The sequence below is a fragment of the Abramis brama genome (assembly GCF_963993115.1).
Source record: "Abramis brama genome assembly, chromosome: 4".
NCBI classification, from domain to species: domain Eukaryota; kingdom Metazoa; phylum Chordata; class Actinopteri; order Cypriniformes; family Leuciscidae; genus Abramis; species Abramis brama.
The window spans coordinates 47831420-47846951 of NC_139966.1; the positions used below are offsets into that span (position 1 = coordinate 47831420).

Below are 15532 nucleotides of genomic sequence, written 5' to 3' on the forward strand. Positions count from 1 at the left end.
ATAGCCAAGCAATTCACCAACAAAAGATCTAGTGAAGCTCGACAGCATGATCTTTCTGTAGATAACAGTTTACAGAAGTGATTTATCCCACGTGTTATGATGGTTAAGATGCCTGAAGAGAAAACCAGCACATTAACATCTCATGCTAAGCGCTAATGACCAGTATTGTTGCATTAAGGTATTTACAACCAATGACAGGGGTCAAAGCTGTTTAAGTAAAGTCTAATGCTTTTATTCTTGAACAATAGTAAAAAACTGAGCTTAATCTTTCAAATTTGCAATCTCTAAACGGCTTGATTTTATTAGGATCTTGTAAGGAGAGACAACAGTTTAACGTTAGCTCTTTGAAGATTATATGACAGAGAGGGATATATGTTCAGAGAGAAGAAAAGCCATGGTTTGATCGTACCATATGTCTGCTTTTACGAGAAGGTTTCGAATTGATCTCAGGGTGCATGCATGCTAATGCTAAAGGGCTAACACATGGAGAAAGCAGGTTTACAAGGGTCATGTCTCCACGGTATGTTCTAGGTGACCTCTGGGCCATTGTGAGACTTCAGAAATTAAAAGAATGTGGGGTGGTGTCCTAAAGCGTGACGGGATGGCTAGTGATGGGCCCAGCAGCTGTGTCAAGCAACCGTTCGGCTGTTTGTCAATGCATATCAGTAGGTGCATACCAATTCGCATACTTGTGCACTATTCTATGTAGCAAGTGTGTTCACACTGAAAATTTCAAAAAGAAAGTGCACTTTAAATACCCAAATGATACACTTAATTACGAATTTTGGACATTCATGCTCAGACTGTCATAGCTTAATTACAAAGCAGAAGGGGAGGGGCTTGAATGGTAAAATAACCTTATAGAATTCATACACTACACAGTTGAGTACATAATGCATAGCATGAGTGCATAGTGTATAGTGCATCACAACTAATGATTCAAAGCCAAACAATAACACAGAAACTTTCAGCAGTACAAAAGTGCCAACAGGTTAAACTGATACAGGATTTGGGATATTGGTGAGGACAGATTAAGTATGGGAGGTGTAAGGTCCTCTCTGGGTCAGTTTTGAGACAGAACAGATCCACAAAGCCTTAAAAAAAGCACTGAATATTGCACTAAAAGCCATTCCAAGACCCACGATGCAAACAAAAGCAGAGACAAATGACTCATGACTCCATTAATGTGAATGCAGCACTTAAATAAGAGGCATACGCTGCAAACACGTGCCTTCTGACTCTAACAAACTTGGACAGCACAGACATACACTCATAAAGCAGCCAAAGGACACAAATGCTTTATTCACCCCATAGTTGATTGTTTGATTTAGCTGACTTAAACTGAGCCAGAGAAAGAAGGTGAGCTGTGAGGAGAAGAATGGATGCAATGAAATCTGGAATTACCATCTCTGAATACATCAAGTGCAGCATTGGCTTATGCACATACACACTAAAATACATGCACATGTACACTCTGCTACACTATCATGCTGGCCTATTAGCTCATATAAAAAGCGTGCTGCGATCCAGACTGAGAGAGCGGCATGGCCTTTCTCAGGTGGACTTATTTCTTGCCAGCTTGGCATCAAACAGCGTTTTATAGAAATCTCTTATCTCAGTGCTAATCCGACCTTTAAACAACCCTGTGCCATGCACACAGCACGACATAGATTCAAGCCGATTTGGTTTATGTTAAATCAACTTGTTGGTGTGCATGTTTGGCAGGCATGCATGAAGTCCAGTAGAATACAAACATTGAGAGATAGCTCTCTCCATCCTTATCTCTGACTGTATTTTTAAATCATAAACAGTTTCTTGTGGATGCTAAAGGGTTTATTTATTTTCTAATTATTTGTTTAAATCTCCACAACAACATAAAACTTTATAGGGTGGTGTCTGGGGGTCTGGTAATGTTTACCTTGAGTTGAATTGGTACCGTGTTCATGCCAAACTTCATCAGTACGCTGAAGCAGCAGCCAACATCTTGGAACAAGTCTACAAAGTGTAATTTCCACATAGACAGCACAACACCTGATTCAAATTAGCATGACTCTGCTAATCAGTAGGCCAAATGATCATGAAAAAAAAAAAAAAAAAAAAAACTACAGCTCTGTTCAGAATGAAATGCTATCTTACTACTTACTGCCCATTAAAAATACTATGTTAAACAGAAATAAGAAAAAACACTCTATTGCTATGTACTATGTACTTTTTTTTTTGTACAGCACTTTGGTCAGCATCAGCTGTTATATGTGCTTTAGAAATAAATTTACAGCAGTATGTATTTAAAAAATAAAAATAAAATAAATTCTCTTAAAATGGCTGCAGTCTTAAATCACCTCTCAGAGTTTAGAGGTAGATTTATAACACATTAGTTTTTGATCACATGATACATTATCGCCAAATGTCAAACAAATAAAAATAATTGTGTAACTTATTTTGTAACAGATAGCAAAAACATATTGTTGAACACTTTGTCTCACCTCCACTTCATTATATTGATAAAAAGGAACGGGTGAACTTGAAAAGCCAGATCTGGTGGACATGGCTTGGGGCGAGAACGCAATCTCAAACCTTAAAACTACTCAACCTGCTGACACACCTTGTCATTACTGCGGAGGCTAAACGACTAATAGTCGGTTTGGCGGAGTGAGAAGAAGCTACCTGGAGCACATAGTGTTCTTGTTTTGTCTTTCGGCATGCGATCCACAATAAAAAAAAGTCCACAGTGGAGCCTGTGGCAAATATGACCTCGAAACTGCTTATGCAACCAAATAGCTGTACTCTGCAGTGGCATCAGAGCGCTAATAGACTCCGCTATCATTCCTCAGCCATCACACAAACATTTGCCTTCAAGCATCCATACTTAAGCAGTTCAAATGACTGCATATGTTTTTAGAAAACCTGAATCCTTGTTTACATTTTAATGTGTGCTAATTCACCTTGCGTGCATGGAGAACAAAATGTAAAACATGTAAATGGTTAGGCATGCCTTTGTAGACGGTACTTGCGTTGCCTTTTCATGCCTCAAGAAAAGAAATCCCCCAAAATATGCTGACTACAAAGCAAGCTTGTAATTGAGGGTTGATGCAAAAATGATAGACTGAGATTTAGGCCACAAAGAAAATAAGAACACAGACAAAAGCCAGCAAGTTATACACAGTGAAAAACAACTGGTGTGCAACACACAAAGAATGTTATTATAATGAAGTACATTTAATTTAGATCAAATAAGAATGTGCAGTCAGGTGATTGCTGCCCTCAAATTATTTTAACCAGTGTAATTCATTTTCAGTGAAAGATCAAAAGAGAAATCATGTGCATGTGTCTATGTGAGGCCTTTGTTCTCGGTATGACATGTGCTGTGACCTCTGAAGCCATGAGGAAGCGCTAAATCAGATTTACGTTATGGAGTCAGTATTTTTCTTCAAAAGGCACTGGCCACATTATAACCAACATATGTGATGTCAAATCACCATATCAGAAAAAAAAGATTATATGTATTATATGGGGCTATCAGTTGATTAAGGATATGAAAAATGAATGATTGGCTTTGTAAGTCAATATAGTGTTCATTTTAAAATGTGAATCACTGGTACACAATCCATAAAATTAGCCATTGAAATGAATGGTAAAAAAAATTACATTCAAATAAAATGAAAGGGAGATTAATTATTGGCTTTAGAAGTCAATATATTGCTCAATTTAATATGTGAATCACTGGTATTATATCCATAAAACCAGTCATTGAAATGTGAGGTGAAAAACTTTAAAATAAAATAATAAAATAAAATAAAATAATTGTCTTTACAAGTCAATATGTTGTTCATTTTAAAATGTGAATCAGTGGTATACAATCCATAAAAAACAGCCATTGGAATGAATGGTAAAATAAAGTCAAATAAAATAATTATTGGCTTTAGAAATCAATATATTGTTAAAATCAGCCAAGCAACTGCCACTGAAATGAATGGGAATATTTCAAAAACTAAATTAAATTGGAGTGCATTTAAACAATCAATATCATAGTGACAGAGAGGAGCTAATATTGAAAGTTACTGAGGCCTCTATATTGTGTGTTGCCACAATAATCCAATAGAGGGAGTCCCTTTAAAAAAAGAAAGAAAATAAAATCACATGCACATGCACAGATGGTACGATCATTTAGAGGGAGAAGGGGAAACAAAGACAGATGACGTGTATATGTGTAGTCTATCCTACGCTGCTTCTACTCTCAGCTGGACAAAAAAACAACACATTTTTCTGACTAGACATACAGTATACAATGATTTTGAATGAGTCTTGTCTACTGTCTCAACTCTGAACAGTTCTGTAGACAGTACATTAGAAACAGATGAGTGGCCTAGTGGTTAAAGTTTGATTTTAGATAGGGGCAAGACAAACTCCAGGGTGAAGCACTTAACCCCGTGTTGCTCCAGGCGGACTGTGTCTGCAATTACTGACTTGTAAGTCACTTCGAGCTACATGACAAGCAACCAAGATAAAAAAAAGATTCAGGCCCTTTTCTGTCCTATAGCCTTTTGGCTTTCTACAAATATGTCATGCAGTTTACTCCAATATGAAGATTCTGAATAGTTTTTCCATAATAAAATACAGTGATAGAATAGTAAGTAACATCACCAGATCATGTAAATGTTTCATGGGCACAAAACGATGCATCACAACTATAAGTTTGTCTTAAGCAAGACTGCAGCGTGCAGTTTTCCAGCTGAGCTTGTCTTTCATGGCTGCGCTTCATATACACACATCTGTTTCTCATTGAGACGGAATTCCTGAGTGGATCTGAGGTGATTTGTGCCTGGCTGGGAGACACTAAAGACAAGAAGCGGACCGTCTCAGAACCAGAATCTGCTTCCTCACTGCTTTCTTCCAACTTTGGGTTACAATCTTTTTCTTCAAGTACGTTTGTTTTTACAATCTTCTGAAGCCAGTCTCTGGCAGAACAGCAGACCTTTGTTCCAGCACAAAAGCTGCTCACTTGTGTAATCAGGTGTGCTATTTGTCTTGAATGACAAGGTTCAGTGTCAACATGCAGTAGCACAGCAGCAACCAGCAGAAGACATAATATAATGAGTCTGTTACATGAACAGTCTCCTTCAATTATGGGATGCTCAGAGCCTCAGGGGTCAATAGTCAGTGAGACATTCACCAGAGTGTGATCAGGTGCTTTTAATCAGAAAGAAGCATACTTTCAGTCACAAAGAAGCAAGACTATCTAGAAACAAAGAGAAACAGACAAATGGCTCATATATAAAAGCTGCAGAGCCCCCTTGTTGCAACAAAGAGAAATGCAACTGAGAAATAAGTGAAAACATGAAGTTGAGGGCCAAAATTAGATATTAAAATAGGATTAAAACAATATCCTTGTCAGTTCTGTTGTTTTCTTAATGAGGAAGAATGATAATGGTTATTTTTGAAAGAAATGAATAGAAAGTTGAATAGAAAGTTCAAAAGAACAGCATTTATTTGAAGTAGAAATCTTTTGTAGCATTATAAATGTTTTTTTTACTGTCACTTTTGATCAATTTAATACATTATCGCTTAATAAAAGTATTAATTTCTTTCAAAAACAAAACATGATCTCCAAACCCAAACAGTATAGGCTAGTGTACATGCAGCAATTTATCTGCATAAGCAATTCATAAATAGGCCTGTGAAGTAATTATAGATATTCATGAGGGAATTTATAGGAAGAATTAAAATAGGATTAAAACAATATCCTTGTTTGTTGTTTTCTCAGTGAGGAAGAATGATAATTGTTTTATGGCTTATTACTGAATATCTTGATTGAAGACAACAGGATGTAATAAAAAGAAAACTTCCTGTAAATATTTACTTCATAACCAGCAACAGTATTAAAACCTTGTAGCACCAAATATTTTAAGCTTGTATTCATGCCGTGGAATAACCCATAAAAAAAAAGAAAAAAAAAAAAGCCAAGAAACGTTGGCATATCCAAATTTAGGTTATCTAGTACAGAACATCCATGAACTCCACAATCTGCTTCAAACAATTAAGACTGGTGAAGATAAATCAACAATCCTTTAAAGGCTGTTTTAAGATGAGAGTCGGATAAGAAGAAAAAAGAGCAGCATTCTTTTAATAGCAGCTGTCATGTTTCTGTAAGCTTAATATCAGAAAAGGGTAAGCGCTCTAATAACAACATTCCAGCCGTGCCTCCATCCCGCTCTGCTTCAGGTCAGATCTAGCGCTCACGGGCTCGGGAAGAGGAACTCAGTGCTTGGACCTTGATCTATTTCTGGTCTGGCTGCTATTTATAGAACATTCTGTACTTTATAAGAGGAGGCCGGAGGAGGAACGTGGGATGTGAAGGGATCAGATGGATAAAGAGAACTTGGGAGAACTGTGGGTCAGACTCACAAAACTAATCCTGACACCCTTTAAATGAATTAAGGGAAGGAGGAGCAGCTGAGCGAGAAATCAATGGAACAAATCACCGAATCGCTTTGGCTAAAAAAAAACCAGTTTGGTAATGATAAATTGAAACTTAATAACAGTTTTCTCTCTCATAGTGACAACATGAAATCTGGCTTGACCCTATTACTTTCGTGTATCTTTTATATACATGCACTACTGTTCAAAAATTTGGGTCAGTAAGATTTTATTTAAAGTCTCTTAAGCTCACGAAGGATGCATTTATTTAATAAAAAATACAGTAAAACAGTAATATTGTGACATACTATTACAATTAAAATTTCTATATTAATATATTTTAAAATGTAATTGATGGCAAAGGTGATTTTCAGCATCATCACTTCAGTCTTCAGTGTCACATGATCCTTCTAATATGCTGGTTTGCTGCTCAAGAAACATTTCTGATTATCAATGTTCAAAAACAGTTGCGCTGCCTAATATTCTTGTTTTCAGGATTCTCTGATGAATAGAAAGTTCAAAAGAACAGCATTCATTTGAAATATAAATCTTTTGTACCATTATAAATGTCTTTACTGTCACTTTTTATCAATTTAATGCATCCTTGCTGAATTGAAGACTTAATTTCTTTCAAAAATAATCTTCTCTGAAAATATTACTTTGTTTACCTCTGAAATATATTTCTTTGTGAGGTATCCTAATTCAGGAAAAATACTATTAATAACTACAAAATTTTACATTTCATGATCCATTCAAATCCTGATGGATCATATCAAGTCCAGCCTAATGGAATATTCTGATTAATTAAAAAATATGTTACATTATGGCACTTCAATAAAAGTCGTTTAATGTTCTCTTTAATATCTTTTCCTCACTTCAGACAAAATCTGACCTGTAAGAACAGCAATTAAGAATATATACAGATAATAGCAAATCCTTTAGAGGAATTCTGAAATATAATGACCGGTGTACTAATACAATGGTACTAAAATCCAACACGGCTTGAACTGGTTTCTGTCAGTGTCAGCGTGGCGCCACTGTAACGGAACACAGACAATGAATGTGGCAGAACGGTGGTATAACTCAAGCTGCTCATGTCATCATAATATGAATGCCCATGCTTCCCTCAGGCCTGTGCAATAACACTTTGTTCAAGCCGTTGTGTTCCCCTATAATGAATCTCTGAGAAGAGCATGAAGATGTTCACATGCGACTATCCAGCAATCCAGCAAAGCATAGTGACTAAATGTGCTGCTGTTTCCCTGGACTTCATTCAGTGGTCAGAGGAGTTCCTGAATGTAGACAGCTGCCAGATTAAGTGTTTCCTCTTTTTCTGTGTCTCCGTCTCCCGCTCTTTCTCCCTGGCAATATCTTGCATGCATTTAATGGTTTACATCAGTCCTAAATTGACCTCACACACAATAAGACAACATATTTTACAGCCAAGGCCAGAGTGTTGTGATGAGAAGTGCTATAATAAAGTGCTCCCTATTTACTGTAATCCGCTGTGCTTCTGTTAATTAAAAAGGACAGTCCACCAAAAAATGAAAATTCTGTCATCATTTACTCCCTACAAAGATATTGTTTAAAATTAGTTTTTATCTCGCCATACAGTGAAAGTCAATGGGGACCAAAGGTTATTTTGTGCCCCATTGACTCTCATTGTATGGACAAAAACATTAAGAAAAAAAGGAAAAGAAAAACATGAAGAAATAAAGTTTGGAACGAGTTAATAATGACATAATTTTTTATTTTTGAGTGAACTATTCTTTTAAAGGTGAAGTGTGTAATTTCTGTGCCAATAGTTGCACCCTACAAAATTGTAAGAATAATGATTAGGATACATTTTTAAAGACAGCCGATAGTCTTTTCTTCCCTATTGTGACGTGAAATGGCTTCACAAACAAGAAAAAATGTAGAGCAGGACTTGAATTTGTCCATCGGGAATTGATTGGATCGTTGGATGGTTGTGGTTAGCTATTGGTCGATCTCATGTGAGTGACAGGTTACACACTTCACCTTTAATGCTCGACAGTACTGATATAACTGATATTTGTTGTTGGAGAGTTCTTAATGTTTCAAGTTTTTGTACATCTGAGGTAAAAAGTCCATCTTTCCACTGCATCTGCGGACCTCTACGGAAGGAGTTCATTGGTATAAGAGATAACGGATAATACGGTTGGGAATATCCAGTTTGGTCACCACGTCCACAGCTTTGGTGCCCAGGACGGTCCTCAGGGTGATACGGCTCAGCTGCTGCAGGGAAAGAGGGTTACCTGCAAAAACACACAATGCAACATTAAACACTTAAATCAATAACATTTCAATGCAGTACCATTCATTTACACATGAAGAAGGTTTCGAACATCATGAGTGTGAGTAAATAATGATAGACCCTTTTAGGGTGAACATAATACTGGGTGGCCACCCTTTCACTACCACAGAACATCCCCTGTATGTTGACATTGCCTTCCATAGAAACCAAACAAAAAGGGACAGATAAAAGAGAGCATTCTAGAAGATAAATCCTTGCTTGATAACATTTAAAATATGAGCATTCAAGATCAGGACCTCCTGTCATATCATTTCTGAATGTTTGCATTCTCAAATTCTTTTTTTTTTCAGTCTCTAAGTGGCCAGGAAAATATTTATATGCTCCTAGGCCACGGATTCTCATTAATGTGGTTTACATTCTGAAGAAGGGCACTGGCATGTCGTGCATGGATGGTGTTGTGAATGAACCTTGCGGATGAGACTAATGATGGATTCCAGGCCAACCCCAGAATCCAACTTTTAATCTCATCATCATAAACTTCATGTATTTGTTTTCATCACACACCAAAAACATCCTGAGCAGTACCTAGGCAGCAGACCTGGCAGTGGATCACTGGATCCACAACACTTAACATTAACATAACAGATTTTATTTTTAGGCACATTTTAAAGATCATTGAAAGCATAGTGAACATACCAAACTAATAAACTCTGAATTGATTCCTCATGAAACACAAAGGCAGTTTTTGCTTTTATATTAAGCCATGAGCACCATCTGCTGGTCACTTTCACTACTGGTTTTATTTTGCCTTTTACAAAAATCCCATATAAAATAACATACATATATAGTGACCAGAATATTACATTTTATGTCAAAACATTTAGTTTTTTTTTATTTGTAAATTTATACATTTTAGAAGTTTTATTTCCATATTTATTCTTTTTTTTTTTCAATCCTGTATATTCAGTCAGCCTGTCTTAAAAAGTAATGGATGTAAACCATATAACATATCCTACAACATTGTAATCCATATCAAAATGCAATTTGAAGTGCCCCATTATGCTTTTTCAGATATTACCTTTCATGTAGTGTGTAATATAGCTGTTTGTGAAAGTAAAAGGTCAGCAGAAGTTTCAAATGGAGTGAAAATTGTCTCCCAAATGGAGACAATTTAAATGGTAAATGGAGTTATTGTCTCCCAAAAGAAAGAACCTATTCTGAACTGCCTGAAACGAGTTGTCAGTAATTCCAGTCTTACTTACTGCTTGAACCCAAGTATGTTTTCAACAAATTTGCATAATGCCAGGGTATGGTCTTTATTGGCTGCCCATGAACAAGGATGCCATTGTTACTGTTTCTATCACAGCTTCAGGGGCTTAGAATCAGATACGGTAATGGGCGTTTCGTTTCCGGCACATGCTGTGTAGGTGGTCAACCAATCACAACAGACCTGAACCTTCAAAATAGCATAAAATAGCTGTTTTGATTTGAACTCACTCTCATAAAGCTGAAGGCAGTGCGCTGAGGGCGTATCTGGGCTTGTGTAGTCGACTGGCTTCCTATCATATTTGTCTCTGGCATAAATGTTGGCTCCGAACTCCACCAGCAGCTCAATCATGTCCACATTGTTGGACTTGGCGGCGTGATGCAGAGGCGTCTTGTGTAGCCTAGCGGCGTTCACTCGCACACCTGCACACAGGCATATCACACAGGACTGCTCTTCTGACTTTTTTCATAAAGATTTCAACACACCGCACCACTGTTCATGAAAAGCCTCACTTTGGTGATTTCAGATTTAAACTACCTTCTATAGTAGCACATTCTTCAATGTTTACACACATGACAGAGGTCTTCACAGTCTCACAGCTCATGGGATCTGGTTTTACCTGCATTCAGTAGCACCTTGACACACTCCAGGTGTTGTTTGGCACACGCCACATGTAGAGGAGTACCATAGTACAGGTCATAAGCCTCAAGACTGGCTCCTTTCGCAATCATTAACCTCACACAATCTGCATTACCTGCAAAATACAGAATATTCTTGCATTATATGATGGATAGACAATTATATCACTAAGAAAGTTTAGTTTATCAAAACAATTCTTCCTCTGTGAATGCATAAAATAATCTTAATGATTCTTTGATACTACATAAATAGTAAAAGGTCAATATAATATATAAAATTATATATAAGCATTATATAATATATATGAGGGCATTATTTTGATGATTTATATATATATATATATATATATATATATATATATATATATATATATAGAAAAATCATCAAAATAATGCTTACTCTATGAAATTACACTAAGTTTGGAATAATTCATGTTTTAAAGTCTCTTATGCTCACCAAGGCTGTATTTATTTGATCAAAAATATATAAACAGTAAGGTTAAATAAACAGTAAGGTTGTGAAATATTGTTAGAATTTAAAACAACTGTTGTTTATATTGTATTAATATTTTAATATATTTTTAAATGTCATTTATTTATGTGATGGCAAAGCTATCCTTCAGAAATCATTCTAACATGAGACTTTCAAATACATTAAAAGTACAAATTATTCCAAACGTGTTTAAAATGACTTTACACATTCTGTAATACTACAGAGATTATATATATGGTCAATAAAATACAATTTAAAGTTTAAAATAAAAAAATAAATAAAATAAAAATAATAATATTGACAAAATAATTATTTGTAAAATTACCTGACAGATTCTGCAGTAATACTACAGAAAAAAAGTGAAAATCTAATATAAAAATGTTTTTGATAGTCAGAAATATACACTTTAAAATAAAATATAAATGAAATGAAATAATGACAGATTCTGCAGTAATACTACAGAAAAAAAAAGTCAAAATCTAATATAAAAATGTTTTTGATAGTCAGAACTATACACTTTAAAATAAAATATAAATGAAATGAAATAAACTTTAAATACACTACAATTCACACCAAACCACCACACCTCCCATGCAGGCCTCATGTAGAGGGGAGGTGGTACGTGAGGTAAGGGTGGGGTTGATTTTTGCTCCATACTCCAAAAGAAGCATCACACACTCGAAGTTCCCGATAGAGCAAGCTTCACATAGAGGAGTGCTACCGTCCACGTTCCTTGCATCAACCTGCAACACAACCCCAGACAGAGGGAACCTTTCAGATGGCAGTACTTACAATACACTTGTTTGTCTCCCAGGCCTTCAATAAGAACTGTATGTGTGTGCCTGGTACCTGAGCCCCTGCGTCCAGCAGCAATCTCACACACTGGGTCTGTCCTCGTGCAGCTGCCTCATGGAGGGGAGTGATGGAGTCCACAGCCACAATATTCACTGAAGCTCCACTCTGAATCAAACTCTGCAGCACTGACACCTGACCCTGATACGCAGCCTTATGAACCTCTGTCCTCTCTGCCCAGAAGCCTATAGATCCACACACATGTATCAAATAAAACTGTTACCACAAGAGTCAAGTCACTCAACAGATCTCTTCAACTCTCATATTCTATTGATGGATGATATATTGATATGGTACTAATTTCAGTTCATGTGCGAAAACTTAAATATTAAGCATTAATATGTTGGTCATATATGGAGAAAACACCTTCCTGTAAAAAACAAAAAAAACATGACAGGTGAAGTGGTGTGACATGGCTCAATAAGATATTCATTCCTTAATGTATATATATATATATATATATATATGTATATATATGTATATATATATATATATATATATATATATATATATAAAATGAAGTTGCCGACATCAAGAATAACACTACGGTGCAAAATAAATATGACAATTGTCAACAGGACGACACGCTGTATGGACATTGCGGCATACACGCTTTCCTCGTGGACTTACCAATGTCACCGAAAAAATATGGTCGTGCTGTTTCCACTTCCATCTCTGATGTAGTACACTGGTGGACAGTACAATTTAAACTAAACAGTTCGCTAGCCAACAAATTAAAGCAGGAATCATGCTGTTTAGAAATGCGGTACACATCACGTGGTCTGTTCTGTTTTGGCACTTGCTGTGACGTTTTACTGTGAATGCTGGGAGTTGTAGTTCATTGGAAACGTAGAGAGGCCCACTAAAGTATTTGGACACAAGTGTATCAATGTCAGTTCATTAGAACATGAGTTTTTAACCTTTACAGACCAAGGGGCACGGCATACCAGATAACACTTTACAATCATTAAGAACATTAACTATGCTTAATAGACAGAAATGTTTAGAAATTAATAGCTAAAAGTTTTCATGGGATCCACTTTCAGGGGGCCTGGTTGGTAACCAAAGGCAATATGACTATATTAAAGTCCACATGAAATCAAAATTGACCATATTTACTTTGTTTGCCTAAATTGATCGTTTTGTGGTGAACAATTCATCCATGCAAGTCAATCCACACAAAAAAAATTCTTGGCTTCGTAATCTTTAATCAAAATCTGAAAATGCCCCTCCCCTCTGCATTGGAGGACCTTCCCTGATGACGTAGGTTTGAGGACTTGGGTTGGGAAACGCTTAACCACTCCCCTCAAACCGTTAGTCTGTTATGAGCGAGAGATGGAGAGGAGGAGCGCTAGAGTAAAACCCTGCCCTCTGTTCAATATTCCTTTTCACTGGGAAATACGTCACAACACTGGAGAAAAGTCGTTTGCAACTTCCGGTTCACGCGGACTTTAATAGTACATGGCAAAATATTTCAAGGCAATGTAGCACATTCATCATTAACACAATTAGACACACACACACACACACACACACAAAGTTAAATGCGTCACTCAGCTCACGAACTGAAGACTTTTCAAACAACAGTCCATTATAGGCTTTTTTTTATTTATTTGTTTTATAAAATTGGTCTCTGGGGAATATGTTTATGATTTATAAGTGAGGTAATCAATGATGCGCTGTGAAATGTCCAGTTTGGTGACCAGCTCCAGAGCTCTGGTGCCCAACACAGTCCTCAAAACGATACGGCACAGCTGCTGCAGAGACAGAGGGTTACCTGCAGAAACACAGAGAACAGAAGATTAACAATACGATATAACAACAGTCATATAGTGCCTATGCAGATTGTTACATACTCTCATAGTGCAGCAGACAGAGATTAGCAGGAGAGTCGTGTTTTGTGTAGTCTCTAGGTTTGAGACCAATGTTATCGCTTATGTTGACATCTCCACCGAACTCCACCAGCAGCTCCACCAGGTCCTCGCTCTCGGCTCTCGCCGCATGATGCAGTGCCGTCTCATGGAACTTGGTGGCATTCACCTTTGCACCTTTAAGAGTTTGAAAAAATAACCATGCTGAATGATCTAAAATTGTGCAAAATAAAACAAAACAATAAAAAAGAGCCTCACCTGCATTGAGCAACAGTAGGGCACAGTCGAAGTGAGCTTTAGCACAGGCAGCATGTAATGGCGTCCCAAAATAAATGTCAAAGGCCTCCAGCAGTGCTCCCTTAGCTATCATAAGCTTCACACAGTCTGGGTTACCTGCACAGAGATACACTCTCCGTAACCATCATGACAAAACACACAAGTCTGAACACAAAGCAGTCCTCCTCCTGACCTCGAATACAGGCCTCATGGAGGGGGGAAGCCGTGAGGGCGGTCAGGGAAGGGTTGACAGACGCTCCGTGATCTACCAGTAGCTTGACACTTTCTATGCTGCCAGCAGCGCAGGCGTGACAGAGAGGAGTACTTCCATGGATGGTGCGCACATCCACCTACACACACACACACATGCTTTTATGTTGCTAAATGCTACACTTTTTTATTATTATTTTAAAAGTTAATTTTAATTCCTATAAATGTAAACCTATCAGTAAAAGAAAACTTTAGCATTTTTAGAATTCAAATAGATAAATGAATGAATAAATAAACAAATACATAAATACATAAGGAAGCTTTATTTTGTAATTGTTTATGAATCGTTTTTCCAAATAAGGGCATGCCCGGATATACATGTATGCGCTCATTAAAATACACCTGGTGTTAATCTATAAAAAGTTAGTGAATATAAATAAATGTTGGAGTGATATTAGGTGTTTTCTAGCTGACTGTTTGGTAAAAAAAATTAAATAAAAACAAAACAGTTAATTTTCCACAAGTTAACATGTTTACTTCGCAGTACCGAAACCATTTGTGCCCCATCCGTCGAGCATTTGTGTTTGTTTTTAAATTTTAATTATTAAATACAATTTAAACAAGCAAACAGCTGTATTTATCAATCGTTTTCAGGAAATTGGAGCTCAACCCACCTGAGCTCCTGCCTCCAGCAGTATTTGAACACAGTTTGGATGGGCTTGGATGCAAGCATCGTGTAGAGGTGTGAAGTTATCCACAGTTACGATATTAACTGATGCTCCTGCTTCTATCAGCTGCTTTAACTGCAGAGCTCGACCCAGAGACGCAGCCTCATGTACCGGCGTACGGTCAGCCCAGTGACCTAGAATTTTCCCGTAACGTTAGGTTTGTCAATAGATCTTATAGTAAATATAATTTCACACTCCATTACAACATTTATTTTAAGCAATTACAAGGACAGGGAGTCTGTTATGTGTCAGACGCAATATTATCTAGGACACATAACGTTACTCACCGATGTCACCATAGAACGTTGATCTGGCAGCGGTAATTTCCATAATTGGATAAACTTACCTGAAATTCAACAAATATTATTTATAAAGCACGCGAACAACATGCTGACAAGGTAAAACTTGAGCTATATTTAGAGAGCATATGGGTTGTTATGATTTGCGACACTATGAATCGAATACGGCAAATAGGCAAAGAATGCTGGGAGATGTAGTTCTGCCACCG

At 36.9% G+C, this 15532-nt stretch overlaps 2 protein-coding genes across 2 annotated transcripts; both read right to left on the reverse strand.

Annotated features, from left to right (window-relative positions):
• Positions 1-7240: 7240 nt before the first annotated feature.
• On the reverse strand, positions 7241-12746 carry asb13a.2 (ankyrin repeat and SOCS box containing 13a, tandem duplicate 2). The gene is made up of 6 exons (XM_084110947.1): positions 12570-12746; positions 11937-12124; positions 11674-11830; positions 10576-10710; positions 10187-10378; positions 7241-8690 (listed from the first exon to the last, which is right to left on the reverse strand). Exons 1-6 carry the CDS (start codon positions 12610-12612, stop codon positions 8563-8565), a joined length of 843 nt encoding a protein of 280 aa, XP_083967073.1. The 5' UTR covers positions 12613-12746; the 3' UTR covers positions 7241-8562.
• Positions 12747-13362: 616 nt separating this feature from the next.
• On the reverse strand, positions 13363-15492 carry asb13a.1 (ankyrin repeat and SOCS box containing 13a, tandem duplicate 1). The gene is made up of 6 exons (XM_084110946.1): positions 15312-15492; positions 14971-15158; positions 14280-14436; positions 14069-14203; positions 13796-13987; positions 13363-13716 (listed from the first exon to the last, which is right to left on the reverse strand). Exons 1-6 carry the CDS (start codon positions 15352-15354, stop codon positions 13586-13588), a joined length of 846 nt encoding a protein of 281 aa, XP_083967072.1. The 5' UTR covers positions 15355-15492; the 3' UTR covers positions 13363-13585.
• Positions 15493-15532: the final 40 nt, after the last annotated feature.